General features: G+C 39.4%; 2 protein-coding genes across 7 annotated transcripts; both read left to right on the plus strand.

Moving 5' to 3' along the window:
• Positions 1–363: 363 nt before the first annotated feature.
• trnau1apb (tRNA selenocysteine 1 associated protein 1b) lies at positions 364–8,952 on the plus strand. Of its 2 annotated transcripts, none has more exons than XM_028427870.1 (9): positions 364–532; positions 1,271–1,368; positions 3,473–3,572; positions 4,350–4,402; positions 5,065–5,193; positions 5,605–5,721; positions 5,826–6,147; positions 6,346–6,391; positions 7,075–8,952. In XM_028427870.1, the coding sequence occupies exons 1-9, from the start codon at positions 497–499 to the stop codon at positions 7,209–7,211; spliced, it is 1,038 nt and encodes a 345-aa protein (XP_028283671.1). In that variant the 5' UTR covers positions 364–496; the 3' UTR covers positions 7,212–8,952. The 2 variants fall into 2 exon arrangements, with proteins under 2 accessions (XP_028283671.1, XP_028283672.1); XM_028427871.1 differs by having other exon boundaries at positions 6,349–6,391.
• A 2,092-nt stretch (positions 8,953–11,044) lies between these two features.
• On the plus strand, positions 11,045–20,248 carry exoc3 (exocyst complex component 3). 5 transcript variants are annotated; one of them, XM_028427861.1, is made up of 16 exons: positions 11,045–11,123; positions 11,620–11,813; positions 12,219–12,438; positions 12,530–12,702; positions 13,951–14,163; positions 14,318–14,496; positions 14,742–14,858; positions 15,016–15,133; positions 15,397–15,522; positions 16,065–16,165; positions 16,775–16,885; positions 17,231–17,372; positions 17,685–17,807; positions 18,067–18,228; positions 18,521–18,642; positions 19,608–19,812. In XM_028427861.1, exons 2-16 carry the CDS (start codon positions 11,670–11,672, stop codon positions 19,810–19,812), a joined length of 2,256 nt encoding a protein of 751 aa, XP_028283662.1. In that variant the 5' UTR covers positions 11,045–11,123; positions 11,620–11,669. The 5 variants fall into 5 exon arrangements, with proteins under 5 accessions (XP_028283662.1, XP_028283660.1, XP_028283661.1 ...); XM_028427859.1 differs by having other exon boundaries at positions 11,054–11,137; XM_028427860.1 differs by having other exon boundaries at positions 11,055–11,137; positions 11,623–11,813.
• Positions 20,249–20,962: the final 714 nt, after the last annotated feature.

Here is a 20,962-nt window from a genome sequence, read left to right on the forward strand (position 1 = left end):
CTGACTCTGCTGCAGTTCTTTTAAGCATTCTTTTAAGCAGGTCATTTCATTTGAGAATCTGAGGGTAAGGGAGCTAAGGAGCTGGGGTTTCATGAGTTCACACTGAAAAGTATTTTAGGGTGTTGTAGTGGAGCACAGGTAGGGCTACTAGTGCCCTTCTTAAAAGAGACAGGGCTGTATGTTAGGATATACCGTAGTTAGTATTAATAAGTTAGCAGTTGTTGTAGTTGTATTCAGTAATAGAATGTATTTACGCCCCCCCCCCCTTCCAATTTGTGTGTAATTAGCTATGTCCATTGTCCCATACTCCGGAGCAGTAGGTGGCGGTAATGCTCCTTTAAGCCGTAAATCAAAAAGAAGAAAAAGGAGCAGCAGGCAGCAGCAGCATAAGAGGAGGAGGAGGAAGAAAAAACGTTTTTAAGTCTCGACACGGAATTTAAAGTTTTGTGTTTTTCGCCAATCAAACCCCTGTGCAGCCCAACGGTGGCTTTACAATATGTTTAACAGACAGACCAGCCTGTGGATGGGTGATGTATGTTTGAAGTCTGCTTTTATTTGTGTACGACATTAGCTTAGCTACGCATACTTGTAGCTAGGTCACGTTAGCCAGTTTAAATGTAACACGCCGTAATATTTTTACTTTGCTCCATGACATTTGTAACAATTTTAGTAACAGAAAATAAACGTGAAGGAGAAAATGATCAACGGGTACACATTTACCTCCACATAATATTTAATAAACAAGCCAATGTCTTTGTGAAGCAAAAGTTAGCTAATCATCATAACATTAGCAAATAGTTTATACATGTGTAGTGCTGATATAATGCATTTAAATGCAATAAGTGATGTCACAAGTGAAAATATCAAAACTCAGTAAAACTTGAAGTGTGTATTTTTGGCCGAAAGCTAGCATTGGGTGCTGGTGGTGTCTGCAGCTGTTCAGTGAAGCATAATGATGTGGTATTTTGAACTAGCTTTGTAGCTACGGTTAGCTTGTCAGTAAACACAGTGAGTGTGTGAGGAGCACATCTGAGCTGTAGAGGTTGTTCAGACAGCACAGTCAGGAAATTCATGAGCATGAACATGATGCCTGCATGTTGCTGCTTTAGTTGACTCCCTCTGTGTTACTTTGAAAGAGTTTAGTACAAACATATTATCAAAAGAGTTGTTGTTTGTTTTGGTTTAATGTTTCTATGAAATTCCTGTTTTGGTTTTGTCATTTGTTGGTATACTTATTACTCTAATGCTCTTGTCTTGCATTTATATGCAGTTGGACCCATACATGGATGAGAATTTTATCAAGCAGGCGTTTAGTGCTATGGGAGAGTCACCTTTTGGAGTGAAGATCATAACTCACAGGATAACTGGGTAAGTTTGGAGAACAACTGATGCAGTATGAGAATGCAGAGCAGATTTATGTTACACAGCCATGGAGTTCTCACAAACTCACAAATCCAAGGGTTATTCTCATGTTCCTAATTTGTTCATCATTGTCTCCTCCATAATCTCTGTTTTGTGTGTTAGGTGTGGTGACAGATAGGGTTGGGTGGGTATGCCGCGGTTTACAGGTAGTGAAAAAAATATTGCAAAAGATAAGGCTCAAATATTAAACATGTATTTGATGCCTTGTGTGGTTGAATTTTGTCACTGTTACTTCAATAGTATAATATATTTCACTTTTTGAGATGTTTGATAAAGTTTAAACATGTCCTCACATGAGAGAGAGACCTGTAGTCGCACGTGTGACCTGGTCCCTAAGAACACAACTTCTGCTGTTTAGAAGAGCTGAGATCATTTTTAGTTTCTAGGCACAAGCCAACAGTTTGGTGCCGCCGTCTGAGCCTTACGTTTATCATTTTAATTTATTATTTCCATTAGAAAAACTTGGCAGCGGAAACCATGACTGGCAGGTTTTCAGTTTACCAGACAAATGTTTTTATTATTAGAATTATCGGAGCTTAAAATGATAAATGATATGCAGGATATATGAGAATGATATCAAAGCATATAAATTAGAAACATTTTAATGAAAAGCAGGCTACAGGCTGTATCAAATAGTGCCATCAATTGACACCCATGCGTAACTTCTAACATAAATATTGCTCTTTTAACATGACAAACTTGTAAAAACACATTGGGATTGGCTCATACCATTTTAATAATGTGGAGGGCGTTGTCAGAATTTGGATACTGCCCAACCCTAATGACAGACATAGGGACAATTGGGGGAAATAAAGCAACAGCTGTTTTCTTCCACACCACTGGTATGCTCTACACGCATGACATCAGTTACGTTTGGCTCCAGTTGGCTCTGTGTAAGCTACAGCTTCAAAACTGGAGTCGTTCTAGGGTTCGGTTTTGAACGAGAAGGTCTGTAAAAGTTTTCAATGGCTGAAGGAGTATAAAATATGGGAGTTGGCTGGGTTAGCTTGGGTTAGCTGATGATAAAGGTGGTTTGAACACTCTAAGATTTTGTTGACAGCAGTGCAAGCGCGATGCATGAACATGTGAAGGGAAACACTGCGGCTGTTCTGCATGATTGGGTCGAAAAGGCAAAACCACTGTAAGTGTTTTTGTCTGTTAAATTAAGTCACCCTTTGTAGAAAGAGCTCTTAAAGTCCACTGTCATTAAGCTGCTAAATACAGTCTTTGAAGTTGGACACGGTCTCTCTCTGCTGTCTTTTCCATTTAGGGTCAAATCTGTGCTTATGTTGATGATTGATTGACGTTTCTGGTAGTGTTACTATGCAGACTTGATGCAGCCTACTATCTATTATTTTACACCTGTCCATCTAAGGACAATTCATTGAGTAGAAATCATGAAATGAGAAACATTTTATTCATTCTAATTCAGACATAATACAATACAATAAATACGATGAAATTATCATGTTTTTTTTCTTTTTCTGTCAGTCAGCCATACGGCTGAATTCCTGCAACAGATGGACTACTCGCCACAAATATTGCAGCTTGTAACTTTTCACACTAAAAAGGGTCTCATGACAGTTATAATTGAAGTGACACTACTGATTTAAAAAAAAAAAATCCTTATTTTTCCCTTTATGCTGGAGTTGAGCAGGTGAACCCTACATTTTTGCACTCTAATGTGTAACGCCAGGTTTACATTTTATTTTGTGTTTTACTATGAATTAACAAAACTGTATGTTAAATAAAATGTAAAGTAAAGTTGATTTTTTTTTTTTTTTTGGTGGAAATCCTAAAAACTAACTAAAACTTCTACTTTTCGAAGACTCAAATCAATTGTTGTCTTGTTGTGATTGTTTGAAAATGACTCAGACAGTGAATGGCAGATGGTTCTTCAGATCCCAAGCAGCATATAGCGTGGTCAGGTTAAAGTTGATTAATACACATAATTTGGTTACTGTCATAGTAATAACGTCTACAGCGATTTTCTAATGTCCACAGGGGTTTTGAAATGAGTTTGTCTCTAACAGTGTATTCTCTTGTGCAGCGGCTCTGCAGGATATTGCTTTGTGGAGCTAGCAGATGAAGAGAGCGTTGACCGCTGTGTTCAAAGACTCAACGGAAAACTGGTTCCTGGATCAAACCCGGTCAGTTCCATGGTGTAATTACAAAATATCTATTCATATTTATTGTCTTACATAAATAAAAATACACATAATTCCATACATTTATAAATATTATTAACGGTTTTATACTGCCTAAATTTTTTCCCACAATGTCAGATTGATGTTATAAAGCAGTATTTATTGTTTTTACTGTGGATAGGGGAGCTCGGCTAGCATTGGTCAGAAACACAGCAGTACTGGAGCAATCACTTGGATGTCAGGATGTTACTATTTTGCTCTGTAAACACATCATGTTTCTGTTCAGATATTTGGTAACTGTATCTGAAGTGTTTTACCTAGAGTACACAGTTTTACATAGAAGTAAAACTAATAGGCATATATAAAATGGAATTGTTTTGGTGAGGGGGAAAAAAAATCATCCCACCACACAGATCCCAGTCTATAGTGATGTGTAAAGATGTATCTTTAGCTCCTTGCTACATAGTTTGAAATGCTGCAGATCCTGTGGGCGGCCCAAGCTGCTGGGCTCCCTTGTCCACTGGCCTGTCTCTGCTGCTGAAGGTGGCTAAGAGGCTGCTTGTACATGAATGTACTGTGTTTGAAGCTGGTGAATAGAGTCTCTGGTAGGAACTAACTGAGGAATGGGCTAAAGGCTGGTCTGGGTGGTGGAGGTATGTAAACCCAAATAACAACCACAATAACTCCACTCTCTATTTCCAGCAATATCAGTGCTATTACTACACGTATATTTTTGTGTCTGTGGTTGGCTCAGTGTGTGTTCTCTCTCCCCCTGTGCAGCCCCGGAAGTTTAAGCTAAACTATGCCACCTACGGAAAACGCCCAGAGGCAGGGTAAGACCTCATACATGTTATCCATATACAATGACGGAAACCATAAAAAAGAAAATGGGAAAAACAAGGAAGTAGAATATTTTAGATAATTTTGTTTGTTGTGATGTGGCTCAATCGTGGCCTCCACTTTCTTTACAGAATATTTTACAGATTATTATTATTTTTAAACATTTTAAGATGGTTAATTAAATTTGAATTTGCATTCATTCAACAATTCAAATTTAATTTGACTTCTCATCACTAATACTGAGCTTTTGTTAGTTATACAAATATCAGGCTTCTAAGCATGTATGATTAAACATGAATATCATACAAACACATGATTTTACATGAATGTATCTTTTATTTTGTGTTTTTGTAAACCTGTACAGTTTTGTGTATGTATAGATAAAATAAGATAAGATAATCCTTTATTAGTCCCCCAAAGGAGAAATTCAGTGTTACAGCATCCAGGAAAGATACACACATTGTAAGAGGAAAATTAGCAAATATGTATAAAAAATATATATGAATGAATGCTTGTGGTGATAACAGAATAAAGTGACTTTAGTACTGAATTGTTATTGCACATTACAATCAGGCATGGTGACAATTTACAATATATACAGTAGAGCAGAACAGGAACAAAATAGGAGTGTTTATTCCTAGTGTTCTTTTCTCAGGCCAGAGTTCTCAGTGTTTGTGGGTGACTTGGCCTCTGAGGTGGATGACTACCAACTGCATCAAGTTTTTAAGAAGTACCCTTCCTGCAAAGGAGCCAAAGTGGTCACTGACCAGTACGGATACTCAAGGTATGTCAGCTCCTACAGATGGACTAGACAGCTGTGTAATGTATTTCATTTAAATATATTTGTAAGACAATAATGTATCAGATGTTTTTCTTGCTTTCTGTGCTTAATATTTGTGTGGATAGCAGTTCTGTGGCCGTTGAAAATCCAGTGCATCTTCATCTGTTTTCGAAAAAAAAGGCTGAAGAAATGTTTCTTGCCGACTTATGCTGAAACTATTGTTTTCCCCATATAGGCTAAGCAAGAGCAACTCACATTCAAGTGATGCTACCTCATGTTAAAAGTAAAACAACAAGTTTCAGTTCTACCATAATAATACTCATTATATTCTCTTTCTCATTATAAGTGGTTTTAAATGCCAAGTATAGAATGTGTGTAGTTGTGCAGGAGGCCTGACTGTTGTTTAACTCACAGAGGCTACGGCTTTGTCAAGTTTGGTGAGGAGAGCGAGCAGAAGAAGGCAATTGAAGAGTGTCAGGGTACAATGCTGGGGGGAAAGCCACTCAGACTCAGTATTGCAGTAGCAAAGAGGTAAGACATCAAATATCTAATAAACCTTCATGTTTGTGTGCAAACAACATCAAAAGTGTTCTTCAGGTACTCATGAAACTTTCTTCCATTTTTTGTTTTTGAAGTCAGAAGATGAGCAATTACTATGGGGGCCAAGGCCAGAATTACCATGGCAACTACACCCAGACTCAGTCAGGTTACTATGGCAGCCATAGCAGCAGTGGTCAAGGTCCTTACTACTCTCAGTGGGGGGGCTATGACCAGTACGGAGGCTACAACAGCAGTGGCTACAACAGCAGTGGCTATAACAGTGGCTACAACAGCGGCTACGGCAGTGGTTACAACTTTAACTATGGGCCCTATGGTTACCCCCCGCCTGGTCACATAATGCCACCACCTACAACAGGGATGCCTTCCATGACCACTGACATGTCCAGAACTACAGAGGTATGCAAAACACTGACATCCATGTTGAAAAGAATGGAATTTTGTAAAGCATCCTCAGTTGTGTGCCTGTTTAGTCAGTAGAAATGACACTAATATGTTCTAAATGATAATTCATGGTTCTGCAGCATTATTGTTGTAGATTTTTTTTACTTTCATTTAGGTTTATCAAATTGTCGAACATTTTGTGTGTCTCAACAGCAGAGCCAAGAGGAAGCTGAGGATGTAGACGAGGATCACGCAGAAGGTAAGACCCCAGGACCAGATGCTTTTGGTTTTCCAGCGGTTCCATTTGTGTGAACCCCTGTATAGAATTTCCTTGCATTTTTCACAAATGTATATTTGGTCTCATGGTTGAACTGATTCTGGGGTCAAAAGTCCCTGTAAGCTTGAGCTTGGCCAGCCATCCTTACTCTTTCTGTCTTTCTGTCTCTGTGGTTATGAGTTGGATTTCCAAAGCGAAGCATGGGATGTAGGCAGTGACGACGAGACTAGCATCAACAAAACGCATCTAAATTCTGCAAATATTTTTAACAAGGCAAGCAGCAATTCATCAAATAAAACCTGCCCCATTTTAAATATATGGTCATGCTTGGTGCGATAAGGTTTTACAAAATGGCTGACTAAAAGGGAGGGATTCCAGACAGTTTGACAGTGTGAGTATGGTTGGCCAGCTTATACTTCAGTACAGTGTGTGACACATTTTTAGCCATAATTTAGGAATTAATTTGCCAGATATTTCAAACATCCATGAAAAGGTGTAGGTTATTGTTGTCATTTGGCTATGATGAGTGCAGTTTCTTACTGGTATCACTGTGGAAAACAAATTTTAATATGCATATTAAAATGTGATGTGTTTTGAAGCAACTCAAAAACGTTTTCTGTTAATACTTTATTCCTATCCTGTGGGATTTTTTTTATTTTTTGCAGAACCCATCCCAGAGTGTGACGTGGAGCTGTGGAACAAAGACTTTATGCAGCGCAGTGAGGAGCTGTACGACGCTTTGATGAGCTGTCAGTGGGAACCTCTGGACTCTGTGGAGTCGTCCATCCCCCCCGTTTCTTGATAATGTCTTAGTTTTCATCCTCTGCTCACTCCTTTATTTTATTGAAATGATTTTGTACTCCCAGAATTTAACTTATGTCACCTACTAAAGGCCAGCTTGAGTTCACTCTCAGTACCTATTAAAATGCCCACAAACATTCAATTTTACCATGTTGGTAATAAAGTCTTTTAAAATAATAAATGTCCTTTAGTGATGCAGTGCTGAAGCTGACTGACATACTAAGTCCATTTGTTACGAACTGAATGTTGTGTGTCTGTGTTTCACCATTTAATGATGTCATATATTTTTGTTTTAATGGCCAGCAAAGTTAACAAAATTTGTCAGGCAAAGGAGACACACATGTTTCGCAACTACTTCCTGTCTTTAGGGTTATTTTGTACATAAAGGACATCATCCTTTCTTGTTTTGCTCATTTTAATGGATTTTTTTTAACTTTATTACATCACTTGATGTTGATGTGGGTGAAATGTGACAGAAAAATCCCAGAACTGTTATTAATCACTGCTTTCCTTAGTGGCTTTCTGTGCTGCCAATGAATGGTACAACCTCAAATCTACAAATGAAGAAACGTTTTTCATGACTGTTGTTTTTTATTTATGTGAACTTCATTGGAAATTTAACCCATTCAGGTCAGTTTACACAAACCTAGCTGAAAACTAGGGGTGGGACGGGTCACAAAATCCATGGTTCAGTTTGTATGACGGTTCTCAGGTCATGGTTTTTAGTTTGGTTTACATTGTTGAGGTTATTTCTATTTTTAACACTCCATACCATACCATAGATCAGCATGAAATATATATTCTAATTATCCAACATTCACCATATTTAAGATTCAGTTCAGTGTTTCTCCTACCATTATATGAGAAGGTCAAGTCAGTTTATTTCATTTTGTTTTCTGTATAGTGCCAGATCATAAAAGAAGTCATCTAGAACAGGTCTATACGTTGTTCTTTTAATAAACAAACTAAATAGTGTCATGTTATTTATTTGCATGGCGGCATGTCATCTTCCGCATGGTGGCAGGTTGTGAGACTGACTGACAGAAATGAGTGTTGCCAACCTGGCAACAATGTAAACTGAACCAAAAACCGTGACCTCACAATCGTGATACAAACTGAACCGTCCGTGCTGTGGTTAAAAAAAGCCTTCTTGCATTACGTGATGCACATGTCCTGAACTGAACAAAACGCACGCCGAACTGTGACACGTGTACTGTCCCATGCCTACTGAACCGTACAGTAACCATGTCAGTCTGTAGTCAGGCTACAACACATCAGCCCTATTGAACATGTTGCCTTTTCATAATGCCTATACAACACACACACTTTACTATGTGTTGCACATGCATATGCACTTAATGCATGTATATTGTGTTTTTCTGTCCACCTTGGATCAACATACTTCCCTAAAGATAAGAACCCCAATGTTGGCATGAGAGGTAGTTTGGTCCATTTCTTCCTTCTAAATCAGTGGAAAAGCTCAAAAGTGGATGTCTTGCACATAGTAACTGCCATCCGTGTTGACCGTTTTGGCAACAATGTAGGGTGGCTCATTTCTTAAGCAAAGAATATTAAATGTAATCATTTGTTGACATCCATCTTTATTCACTTGCTAGCTACTGAGGTCCTGTAGCTTGTTTTTGTTAGTTTCGGCACAGTTATATTTATTGTGTCCTTCCCCCAGGTTGCAGCTGGGACGAGTATGAGCAAATAAAGACAGGGTACAATGTGTGGGAATGTGAGACCAGTCAGGTGTCAGTGCTTGAATTTTTGAACAGTGCAACCTTGTGCAGTAATGACGGGCAAAAACAAAACTCACACACATTATATCTGATGTGTTCTTCACAGAAAGTGAGTCTCAGTTTGAAAAAACAATTGGTCGTATTATGTTTCTTTTGACAAAATAATAAAAACAAGTCCTACAGACCCGAACACCATACAAGGGTTAAGGCATGTGCGGACCAGCACAAACATTGTGCAGAAGTGTCCATTTTATTCATTCATTTGTGACTGAACAGATAAAACACTTTGCCTGGTCAATGAATCAATTTAATATTACAACTAGTTATGCATGAAAATTTAGGACATGGCTCAGACAGAAGTCCAGAGGCATTTAGGTGTCAGAGGCTCCACAAATACAACACATAGACTGGTGACTTAAGGCAATAAATACCTACTCCTAACCTACAAGGCTCTACATAGACTAGCTCCATTATATCTGCAGGACCTGATAGTACCGTATGTTCCTAGTAGAACACTCAGATCTCTGAGTGCAGGTTTACTTGTAGTTCCTAGGATTAAAAAAAAAAGTAGAATGGGAGGACGAGCCTTTAACTATCAGGCACCGCTACTATGGAACCAGTTACCAATCTGGGTCCAAGAGGCAGACACTGCCTCCACCTTTAAGACCAGACTTCTGTTTAGTACAGCATACAGTTAGTCTTAAACATAGTGTGTAGGGCTGATAGGTATTGATACAGTATATATATAGTATTGATATTGTTGACATGGCCTCAGCCACAGGTAGAACAGGTGTCATAGGGCCGATAAATTGTTCACTTTTAGCATAGTTATGCTGCTATAGGCCTACACTGTCAGGGGGCACAATCATGATCCACTGAGCAGTTCCCTGCCCCCTTAAATCCCCCTCTCACCCTTTTACCTCTATTCTCATTAGTCTGGTTCTAGTTGCTCTAACATGCATTGTGAGCTGTAAGGTCTTATCAGAATCAGAATCAGAATCAGAATTACTTTATTGATCCCAGGGGGATCATTCCAGGTGCTCCATGTATACTCATAAAAACAGGTTAGAAATATAAAATAAGGTAAAAAATAGTAAGAGTAGAATAAAAATAAAACCTAATAAATTCTAAACATTAATAAACATTCAAGTAAAATCCAGGCAAGTGAAGACTGGTAGTCATATATAATACAACTAATACTGTGTGCAGTAAAATCTTGTCTACAATAAATCCAATATGGATATAATTACAAGACAGTGTGTTAGATCTGATCTCAGAGGGAGGAGTTGTACAGTTTGATGGCCACAGGAAGGAATGAGCTCCTGTGGCTCAGTGGTGCATTTAGGAGGAATCAGTCTGGCACTGAAGGTCCTCCTGCACCTCAGCAGCACGTGGTGGAGAGGATGGAAGCTGTTCTCCAGGATCCCTGCAGCTTAGACAGCATCCTTCTGTCTGACACCACTGTCAGGGAATCCAGCTCCACCCACACAACATCACCGGCCCTTCTGATCAGTTTATTGAGTCTGTTATATAGACAGGTCAGGTGTGTGCCTTTCCTAATCAGCTGGACTCAATTTTCTGTCAATATGGGCTGCTGTGTGTACATTTATGAGGGAAAAAAATTAACTTAAATGATTTTAGCAAATGGCTGCAACAGAACAAAGAGTGAAAATTTTAAGGGGATCTGAATACATTTTGCAGAAGACATACTTTGAAGGGCTCTCTCATTGTTGTTAATTTGAGGTTGAAAAATGCTTAATATTTTTAATATTATAAGATTTGTAATAATATTTTAATACTTCCGGGAATGTCCTGAATCAGCTGAACATCTTTTGATGTTTGAACGGATGAATCGGTCAATGCATTCTGTCGATATGCTGAGGCAAAAAATGTATGGAAAAAAATAAGAAGAATAATAGATGAACAAGTTAATTAATCTCGTGTTGTCATTTGCTCGTTTCTCCTCTCGTTACATTTGGGGGAGAAAGTCTGCTGTCCCGCTTTACTGCAGAAGGTGGTGGTGGTGATGCACCATACGCTCGATACCTGCCGTAGAAGAAGAAGTAGGAGGAGGAGGAGGCGGAAGGAGAATAGTACTAGTAGGAAGAAGAAGAAGCAGCTGCTGCTGCTGGGCGGAGCTCGAAGAAGGAAGTGGAACCACAACAAAACAAGTTCGTTTCTAATGGTAATTTATATATTTTGCTTGTTTTGTTTGTATCGTCGAATGTGGTCCTTGGGTAACCTAGGGTGAAAATGTTTCTTGTTTGCGTAGCTAGCTCGTTTCACAGGCGTTATGTCAGTGTGAGCCCTTTGCCGTTTTTAGCTTAGCGTGTGCTTTTACATTTACTGAGCTGCACAATGTTTAGCTTTTAGGGGAAGTCGATTATTGTGCAGCTTTCTGTGTTTTGCTGTGCTAGCTTTCTTCGCATTATATGACCTTGTATGGATATATATATATATATATATCCATACAAGGTCATATATATATAGTAATGTCCTATTATTACGGTGGAGAAATTAGATTTCTAAGAATCTGACAGGACATCCTTTCGTCTACACACCATGAGCTAACAAACATTGTAGAGCAGTACAAGTTTAACGAAACATTGTAGATATGTGTGTTACTTGCATAGAATAGTAATTGTTGATGGAACGATTCTTTTCCAGCAGTGTTTGCGTGAAACCTTTGGACACAGCTAGTATTTTGTAGCAACAATATGGAAGAGACAAGTCGTGAGGCAGTGGCCACTGCAGTGCAGCGTGTGGCAGGGATGCTGCAAAGATCAGACCAGCTGGATAAAGTGGAACAGTACAGAAGGAGAGAAGCCCGCAAAAAAGCTTCTGTCGAAGCCAGGTTAAAGGTAATGCTTAACACATGCTTTGTTCAATTAGCCTTATAATGGTTATTAGAACTAATATGGTTTTAATGCTTTTATGTGCATGTGCACACTTGTAGGGCACGCTTGAAATTGACAGTGGCATGGTTTTATAATCTACCAGCACCTTAGTGCTAACACCGGGTAATGTTTATTTCAGCTGTTATGTAAAATGCAGCAGGTAATAGTCTGAAAGCATTTTCACTCAGCTGCTTCTTAAGTATTCTTAATCCCTGATAACTCTGTCACTTGAACTGAATTGTACTGGACATCATGTATGCAAAGGGCTTAAGTAAAGTTAATTTCTTATTAATTAATTATTAATTTACAAGCAAGTAAAGTCATTGATTATATGCAGTCCAATAATTAACAGTGTGTTGTCCCTGTAAGGCAGCCATCCAGTCCCAGTTGGATGGTGTTCGCACGGGACTGACCCAGCTGCATAGTGCCCTACTGGATGTCAAAGACATTCAGAGCTCATTGGCTGATGTGAGTAAGGACTGGAAGCAGAGCATCAACACCATAGAGAACTTAAAGGATGTTAAGGATGCTGTCGTTCAACATAGTCAGCTGGCCTCTGCTGTGGAAAACCTGAAAAACATTTTCTCTGGTGAGTTCCGTTACACCCTACTAGGATTGTCTACAATTGTTTTTCCTATTAACGAATCTTCGCACTGTGTGTGTCTTCGCTTTGTGTGCAGTCCCTGAGATAGTGGCACAGACACAGCAGCTGATAGAACAGGCAGAGCTGCTACAGGCCCACAGGAAGCTAATGGAGCTGGAGTGTTCACGGGATGACCTCATGTATGAGCAGTATCGTATGGACAGTAAAAACACCAGTGACATGAACCTCATCTCTATCTACTTTGAAGATGTAAGTTAAAGGGACAAATGAGATTTAGAGTGTAATATGGTAAAATATTTGAAATATTGTCATTACATCATAGTGCTGCTACACCAGGCAGACCTTTTTCTCTGCAGTTGCTGATTAATATAAGATCAGTTAACCCAGCATGTTTTTTAAGAAAGTAAACTGATAGAGTTCACACACATTTCTAAGACAAAATTCTGACATTTAACTCCATAGCCTAAATGTCTAGACAAGTTTACACAATATATACATCTTTATTGCATTCTAGACTTTTCTGAATGTCATAAATAGTGAGCCTAAACAAAGCTGGTTGAACCTTTAGTGATTAAGATTAAGATTAAGAAACCTTTATTAGTCCCACAATGGGGAAATTGCATTTTTGCAACAGCAGACACAGACAGCAAAAGATAAGTTAAGTTAAGAAAAGATATATACATTGTAAAATAAACTACCAATACAAATATAGAATAGAATCAAAAAACGGTATACATATTAACAGGTATTGCACAGGTGAGTTGAGGTAGAAGTGGTTTAAAAATGAATAATTTATTGTACACTGTGGTGTGTGAATATTGCACCTATCAGAAGTGTTCATTATACAGTCTGACAGCAGCAGGAAGGAAAGACCTTCTGTATCTCTCCTCCACACACCGAGGGTGGAGCAGTCTGCCACTGAAGCTGCTCTGCAGGGCTGACAGGGTGTCCTGCAGGGGGTGGACTCATTGTCCAGCATGGATGTCAGTTTTGTCAGGACCCTCCTGTCACCCACCTCCTGCACTGAGTCCAGAGAGCAGCCCAGGACAGAGCTGGACTTCCTGATGACTCTGTCCAGCTTCTTCCTCTCCCTCTCGGTGATGCTGCTGTTCCAGCAGACCACACCGTACAGAATGACTGATGCCACCACAGAGTCATAAAAGGTCTTCAGGAGTGCCCCTTCCACTCCAAAAGACTGCAGTCTCCTCAGCTGGTAGAGCCTGCTCTGGCCCTTCTTGTACGCGCTGTACAAGAAGGGCTGTCCACTGGCATCACCCGATTTTATTTTGGAGGTTTTAAAGTTTTGGTGGGCAAATTTAATTTCCATAATTTACTTAACTTTACTTTAAATTTAATTTAAATTTTATAGGCAAAGAGGTGGAGTTGAGGTGGGCAGGCAGCCATGTAAGCAGGAAACTTGCAATCTTATGTAATCTAAATCAGCACCCACCTGCAGTCACCACTTTCCTCATTTTGATATTGTTTGTTTTCTTCTAGGTACAGGGGTTGTCAGATGAGTTGGCCAAACAGTTGTGGATGGTACTACAGAGGTCCATGTTGACAGTTCGTCGTGACCCAACCATGTTGGTTTCAGTAGTTCGTATTATTGAGCGGGAGGAGAAGATTGATAGGCGAATGGTTGACAGAAAGAAGCAGACCGGATTCATTCCACCTGGGCGACCCAAGCGGTGGAAAGACAAGATGTTTGAGGTTATTAAACTGCTTTTCCACCTATCACAATATGGGGACAACTTACCGGTACTAATTCGTATTACTAAAAGACAGACCTTACTGACTGACTGCACAGACTTAGCCCTTAGTCACTGAGAACTTTCTTGAAGTCTTTGATCTCTTTTTGCCGCAGGTGTTAGAGGGTACAGTTAGTACCCGCATTGAGGGCACCCAAGCAGTGACAAGAGAGGCTGACAAAATGTGGCTGGTTCGTCTCCTAGAAATAACCAGAAAATATGTTCTGGATGACCTCATTGTTGTCAAGAATCTCATGGTGCAGTGCTTCCCTCCACACTACAACACATTTAACAGGTAATGGATACAAACTGAAATCACATTTGGAATGAAAACCTAACCTTCCACATTACATTGTACATTTGTACAGATGAATGTCAGAGTAAAATGGAAATGGAAGTAACACTCATTTATTTCCTGTCATAGTATAAATTTGTGCCCTAAATCAAATTATTGAGTTAGCTTATGATGCTAAATAATGAACCTTATCAAAATATTCACTTTTGTATTGATTCCTGATATGTTTGCTTGGTGTGTTTCAGGTTTTTTAGTCTTTATCACTGCGCTGTGTCCACTCGAGTCAAAGAATTGGCTTCTGAAGACTTGGAGGCCAATGAGATTGTGTCCCTGCTTACCTGGGTCCTCAACACATATAAGAGGTACATAGTGACCAGTTCGTAGTTTCTGATGTTATGTTGTGAAATCATCTCAGAGCAGAAAAACATACTGATTTTGCATACAGGTTATTGTACTAAGAGAAAAATCACAAGGCTTGTGCAGAACTGAGGTGTAATTAAATGTACATGTGTGTTTCAGTGTGGAGATGATGGGCCACCCAGAGCTCAGCTCAGAGTGTGACATCAATCAGTTAGAGCCGTTGCTGCCTCAGGATGTGGTGGATGACCTGCTCAGCAAATACATCAAGACTTTTACAGTAGGTCCATACACACTAACAGAAACATATGTTACTGCCTGAATTTTGTATTGACCATCCAGTGTAATTCTTACATAGTAAAAATGTGGGTAATGCACCAAAAAGTAAACCCGTTCCTTGAACATCAAATGAATGTAACTTCATTAAAGAAATACTGCCTCCAGCTTACCTCCATATCTAGCCTACACTTTCACTGCCTGTGTTTCACAAACATTTGTTTGTAAAAGGCAGGCTGGATGGTTTTTGATTGTCTGTGTCCTTAGTCTAATATAACAGGCTGGCTGCGGAAGGCTCTTGAAACGGATAAGAAGGACTGGCAGAAAGATACCGAACCTGAGGCTGACCAAGATGGATTCTACCAGACCACACTGCCTGCCATTGTCTTTCAAGTAACACACTTTCTCTGCAGTCTTGACTAGAAATATCTTCATGACCTAGATATTAACCGTTTTTCAGTAGGTTAGAAGTGCAAGTTTAGTCAGCAATGTTTGAAGACTTTCTAATGTTTTATGTCTGTGGACTTTGTAGCCCTACACATAACCTCTATCAATGTTTCACCAGTAATGTTATCAGACGGTTAACGAACAGCTACCTCAGGCCAGACAATGTTACCGTAGTTCCTTTTTCCTGTATTTAGTTTAGACAAAGAACACAAGAATACACTCTTAATTCATAAGGTGTTTGAAAACTGCACAGTGATGCTTTGTAGTTTTTGCCCTTAAACCAATGCTTAGAAAATTCTTTTTTAGGGCATAATAACCTAGATTGTGAATGGCCTCTTGTGTTTCGGGTTGGAGTTAGCTGGCATAAGGTGGAGCAATTATACTTTTATGCTCTCTTGTGTCGCTTTAAGAAAAGAGTCAAATTGAGATCTGAAAAAATCTGCAAGGATAAATGCATCTTATCACAACAATTTTCTTCTCTTCATCAGATGTTTGAACAGAATCTGCAAGTTGCTGCACAAATTGATGGAGATTTCAAAGAACAAGTGCTGAAGCTTTGTCTGAAACAAATGAACACTTTCCTAATCAGGTGTGTTTTTACACTTTTGTTTCTGATATGATAAAAGTCTCCTTAACATGGAGAATTCATTCATTAGAAATTCATAAAAAATATATCCAATATTAAGAATGAAAAATTGTATATATATATTAATTCCAGCAACAATGCAAGAAAGTGTTTCTTTGGCTTACCATTTTGTATCAACCTTTTAGCTTCATCATGTGCCATGTGTGTTTTTGTAATCTAATGTACCAGAGGGTTTATTACACAAATCTAAATGCTATCTTTGAAAACCTACTTGGAATGGCCAAGCACCTGGCCATCTCTCAGATTAGATTGCTCCCCACTCTGTCACCCCCATAGACAGTTGCCATTGCCTAAAACATGCCATTAGCTCTCTGTAGTAGATATGTTTCCCGTAAAAGCTGTAATAAGGGGGTATCCCCAACAATGATATGATAATTATTGATATTTACATATTTCCTGTGAAACACCAAGCTCATTTCTATGTGTGCTAAGTAAGCGTACAACCCTGTAACACTCTTTTTCTACTTTATGTGAATGATGTCATTCAGTCAATATGAAAAATGAGTTTGTTTGTAATTACTATGTGACCCTAATTGATGTGTTTGATTGTAGGTACAGAGAGGAGGCAGTGGCATACAAAGAGGAGCACATGAGAGACAGACAACTGCCTCAGTGTTATGTACAGTACATGATCGCCATCATTAACAACTGCCAGACATTCAAGTAAGATTCATTTTTATACAGCTAGTGTTTACACTGAAGTGGTATCATACCACATCATCATCATTACAAAGATAAGATCTGCCTGAGAATGGGGAGACAAGCCTACTACGGTATATCACATGTAAAGCAGCAGAGAGTGTGCTTGTTGTTGCAGGTCTCACAGCAGCATATTGACAAATGACATTCAATAGAACAACAGAGAAACCCAATTATCTGTAGGTGAAATGGTTGAGCCACTGTCACTGGCAACAAACACATATTTGAGAAAATGTATGTAATTTTTTATAAATGTATAGTGCAGTTGTATCCTGTGATCCTTTTTAACTGTTCCCTTGTGTTCTGCAGAGAGTCAATCAACAGTCTGAAGAGGAAGTACTCTCAATCCTCACAGCCCACTGACAGTGATGCTGCCATAGAGAGGACTCTCAATGAAGTGGCCAAAGAGGGCTGTCAGTTCCTATTGGATGAAGTCTTCCTAGACCTTGAAGTAATTATATTTGTTTTGGCTCACAGCTGTAGCAGTTTTTGCTGTACTGGGTGGACACGGAACAATCAGACATGTTAAAGATATTTTGTGATAACAACTATAAAGTCCATTTGTAATGTTTATTGCTACTGTATTAAATAGATAAATGGATGGATAGATACACAGATACTGTATTAATCCTGAAGGAATTTCATGTTGGCTCATAAATGTTCTTGATAGATGATGTGTTTTTTTATTTTAAATCCTAATGTTTGTAAAACATAAAAAGACAAAATAAAACAACTTGACACAATTTGACATTTTTTTTACCAGCATCACCTGAATGAGCTGCTAACCAGGAAGTGGCTGACAGGATCTCATGCTGTGGACACCATCTGTGTGACGGTGGAGGACTACTTCAACGATTTTAACAAAATCAAGAAACCCTTCAATCAGGTAGTAAATAACCCTATCCTATCTCCATGAATTCATAGTATATTCCAATTAAATTTAGCGTCTTCTTCTTTCTTGGGTAACCACAGCAAATTATCTGTTTCTACTAACTGTATCCTCAGCATCCTCATCTCTCACACCAACTTCTTGTCCACTTTAAGACATTAAACAGCTGACCTTGGATAAATTCTTTGTGTGAAGTGTTCAGTGTGTAGTCGTTTTTTTGGAACCATGAGCTGACTGGCTGAATGTTTGTGTACAGGAGATGACAAACGAGGCCCTGCGCAGAGTGGTGGCAGAGTACATTAAAGCAGTGATGCAGAAGAGAATCACCTTTAAAAATGCTGATGAGAGGAGGGAGGGAGCTGAGAGGATGATCAAAGAAGCAGATCAGTTCAAGTTTCTCTTCAGAAAGCTGGCAGCAGTGAGTTCTGTAAAAAATGGATTCTTTGTTTTGTTTTCTCTGTACTGACATTGACTTCCAGGCATATTTGCTTCTTCTGGATTTGTGCTGGATGTTTTATTAGTTGTCTGTTGCTATGAGGATCTTGTACAACAATGTAGCAGAAGTGAAGAAGAAAATTGCTTCTGTTCTAAACCACCGTGCCTGGAAAAACCTAGTCCGCACACTGATGGAGACTGCATTGCTGCTGTTGTGCGGCTTTTCTTTCACTGCGGAATTGACTTGATTTTGACTGGTTTATTGTTCTGTGTAGGGTGAAGACACAGATCGGCTTTGCGGTGCCATCACTGCCATCGCTGAGGTGTTCAAGCTGACTGACCCCACACTGCTTTTCCTGGAGGTCACCACACTGGTGTCCAAATATCCTGATATCAGGTACACCCAGTCATGCACATTTGACTGCCATTTTACCAATTACAATGTGAAGACATTGATACATTTATGTGACAGCTCTCCAAATATTATTATTTCCCTATTATACACTTACAAAATAATGGTAGGCTTTCAGGATTACTAATATTACCGGAAAACAGTTTAGAGGAAGTGGGCACAAGTAGTTATAATAATAATAATAATAATACAGTTTATTTGTTGACCCCTTTCTGGACACTTAAGATCACCTTACATCATTATTCGATTCAGATAAGTATTCTCTCAATTGTGTGTAGAGAGGGCAGAAAGAACCTGCACAACCTAACATATAACATAGTGCAGTTTGTCAAGGGCAGTAGGCAGTTTTAAACAGATGGGTTTTGAGTTTGTGTTGGAGTGAGTCAGTGTTATGCAGGTCAGTTGGGAGTGAGTTTCAGGGCTGGGGAGCAGAATGGCTGAATGCTCTGCTCTCCATGGTAACAAGGCGGTAACAAATGAGGTGGATGGAAGAGGATGATCTGAGGGTGCAAACGGGCGTGGCAATATGGAGGAGGTCGGAGATATATGGAGGGACAAGGTTGTGGATGACCTTAAAATTAAGGAGAAGTATTTTGTAGTTGATACGGTGTATGATGAGGAGCTGGTGGAGCTGCTGTAAGATGGGTGGGAGATAGTGGATAGAAGGGGTGCGTGTGATGATGTGGGCTTCCAAATTTCGGACCAGTTGCAGTTTATGGAGGAAGTAAGAAGAAGAAGCCACCACAGCTGAGAGTAATAAGTGGAGAATGGTGCAGAGCTACCTGTTACCAAGGGCCGCTGGAGGAACTGCTGGAGGGAGTGCTGGATATAAACTTCTTTATCCTCAAAAGAAACGGCTAAAAAGGACATAGCAGTTGACTGAGAGCCTGAATGTGTTGCTACATGCATCCTTAGCTGACAATGTTTTTTGTCCCCCCCCCCCCCCATAGGGAAGATCACATCCAGGCATTGCTTGCAGTGCGCGGTGATGCCAGCAGGGAAATGCGCCAGATGATCATTGGAACACTCAGCGAAAACAAAGTATCTTACACTGGCACTGCCCAGTCCATCTTCAAAGACATTACTGTCCCCACTATCACCATGACCACAATGACCACCATGACCTCCATGGCTACTGCAAAGCTGCTGAAATAAAGCCAGACAATGTGACACTGTTTGTTCATCTTCAGCACCTTTAGCAGTCACAATAGCATAATGAATCTTTTTGTTTTTGCAAATGCATTTTTTTTAATTTATCGCTGCTTATCATGTTGTGTTTCCTATTAGCTTTTAATCTTTTTCCCGTCAAGATGATCCCATGTCTGCTTCAACAAAGTGATTAAACCAGTTGAACTTATGTTATAGAAAACTAAAAGCAGTCAAAGCATCACAAGATTATAATACCTGTCTTCTTGTCTTCTTTTCCTGCTATTTTGCTGTCATTCCGTTGCTCCATATCTGCCAACATGCAAACTACCAAAATTTTCCCCATACTTAAATAGGAATCCTACAGTTCAAGTTCAAAAGTTAGCACCCCTCTTTTAATTGTGTGTATTTTTGTTTAAAAACAAAATAAAATCGTCTGATTGTAGTGGGTCTTAATGTTAAGCAAATACATCCTCAGATAACCAACAACATTTTTTAATGTACAATAAATTATTTTGCAAAAATGACATGAAGAGTAGAGGAAGTCATTTTGGGCAAGGTAGACATGCTGTGTTGCCATAGCAGGACAGGCAAAGACATTTTCAAGAGGTGCATCATGTTTCTACTGGCCCCTGCAGCATGCCGACTGCAGTTTTGCCGAAATTACAGTGACAGTGTTTCTGGCATGAGACAGGGCACCCTTCATTTGATTGGCTATTAGTGATATGCCCTTTCTTTCTTTCTCTCTCCTAGAAAGATATGTCAAGGTTCTGATGAGAGCAGTGTTTCCTGATTTAAGTAATTTAAGGGAAGATATGTTCCAGGAGTTGCAAGTCCACAGTCAACACACAACACACAACCTGCCACATTTTAGCCAGAGTGAGCTGAGGTGTCAAGAGGTGGAGTAGATGCTGGCTACAGGAACTATTGAATTCAATTATATTTATATAGTGCATTTTACAATCAGAATTGTCTCAAAGCACTTCACAGAGACCCAGAGCCAGGAAGAAACCTTGAACAAGACCCGGCTCATAAGGAGAACCTTCCTGCTGAGAGTCTGCCGGGTGGAGGAGGAGAAGAAGAAGAGGGAGACAAGACAGAGAGGATGAAGAAGAGAGAGAGAGACAGAGAACAAACACGACAGGTTGTTGATATATAT

This window comes from Parambassis ranga, chromosome 17, assembly GCF_900634625.1.
Source record: "Parambassis ranga chromosome 17, fParRan2.1, whole genome shotgun sequence".
In the NCBI taxonomy this organism is placed as follows: domain Eukaryota; kingdom Metazoa; phylum Chordata; class Actinopteri; family Ambassidae; genus Parambassis; species Parambassis ranga.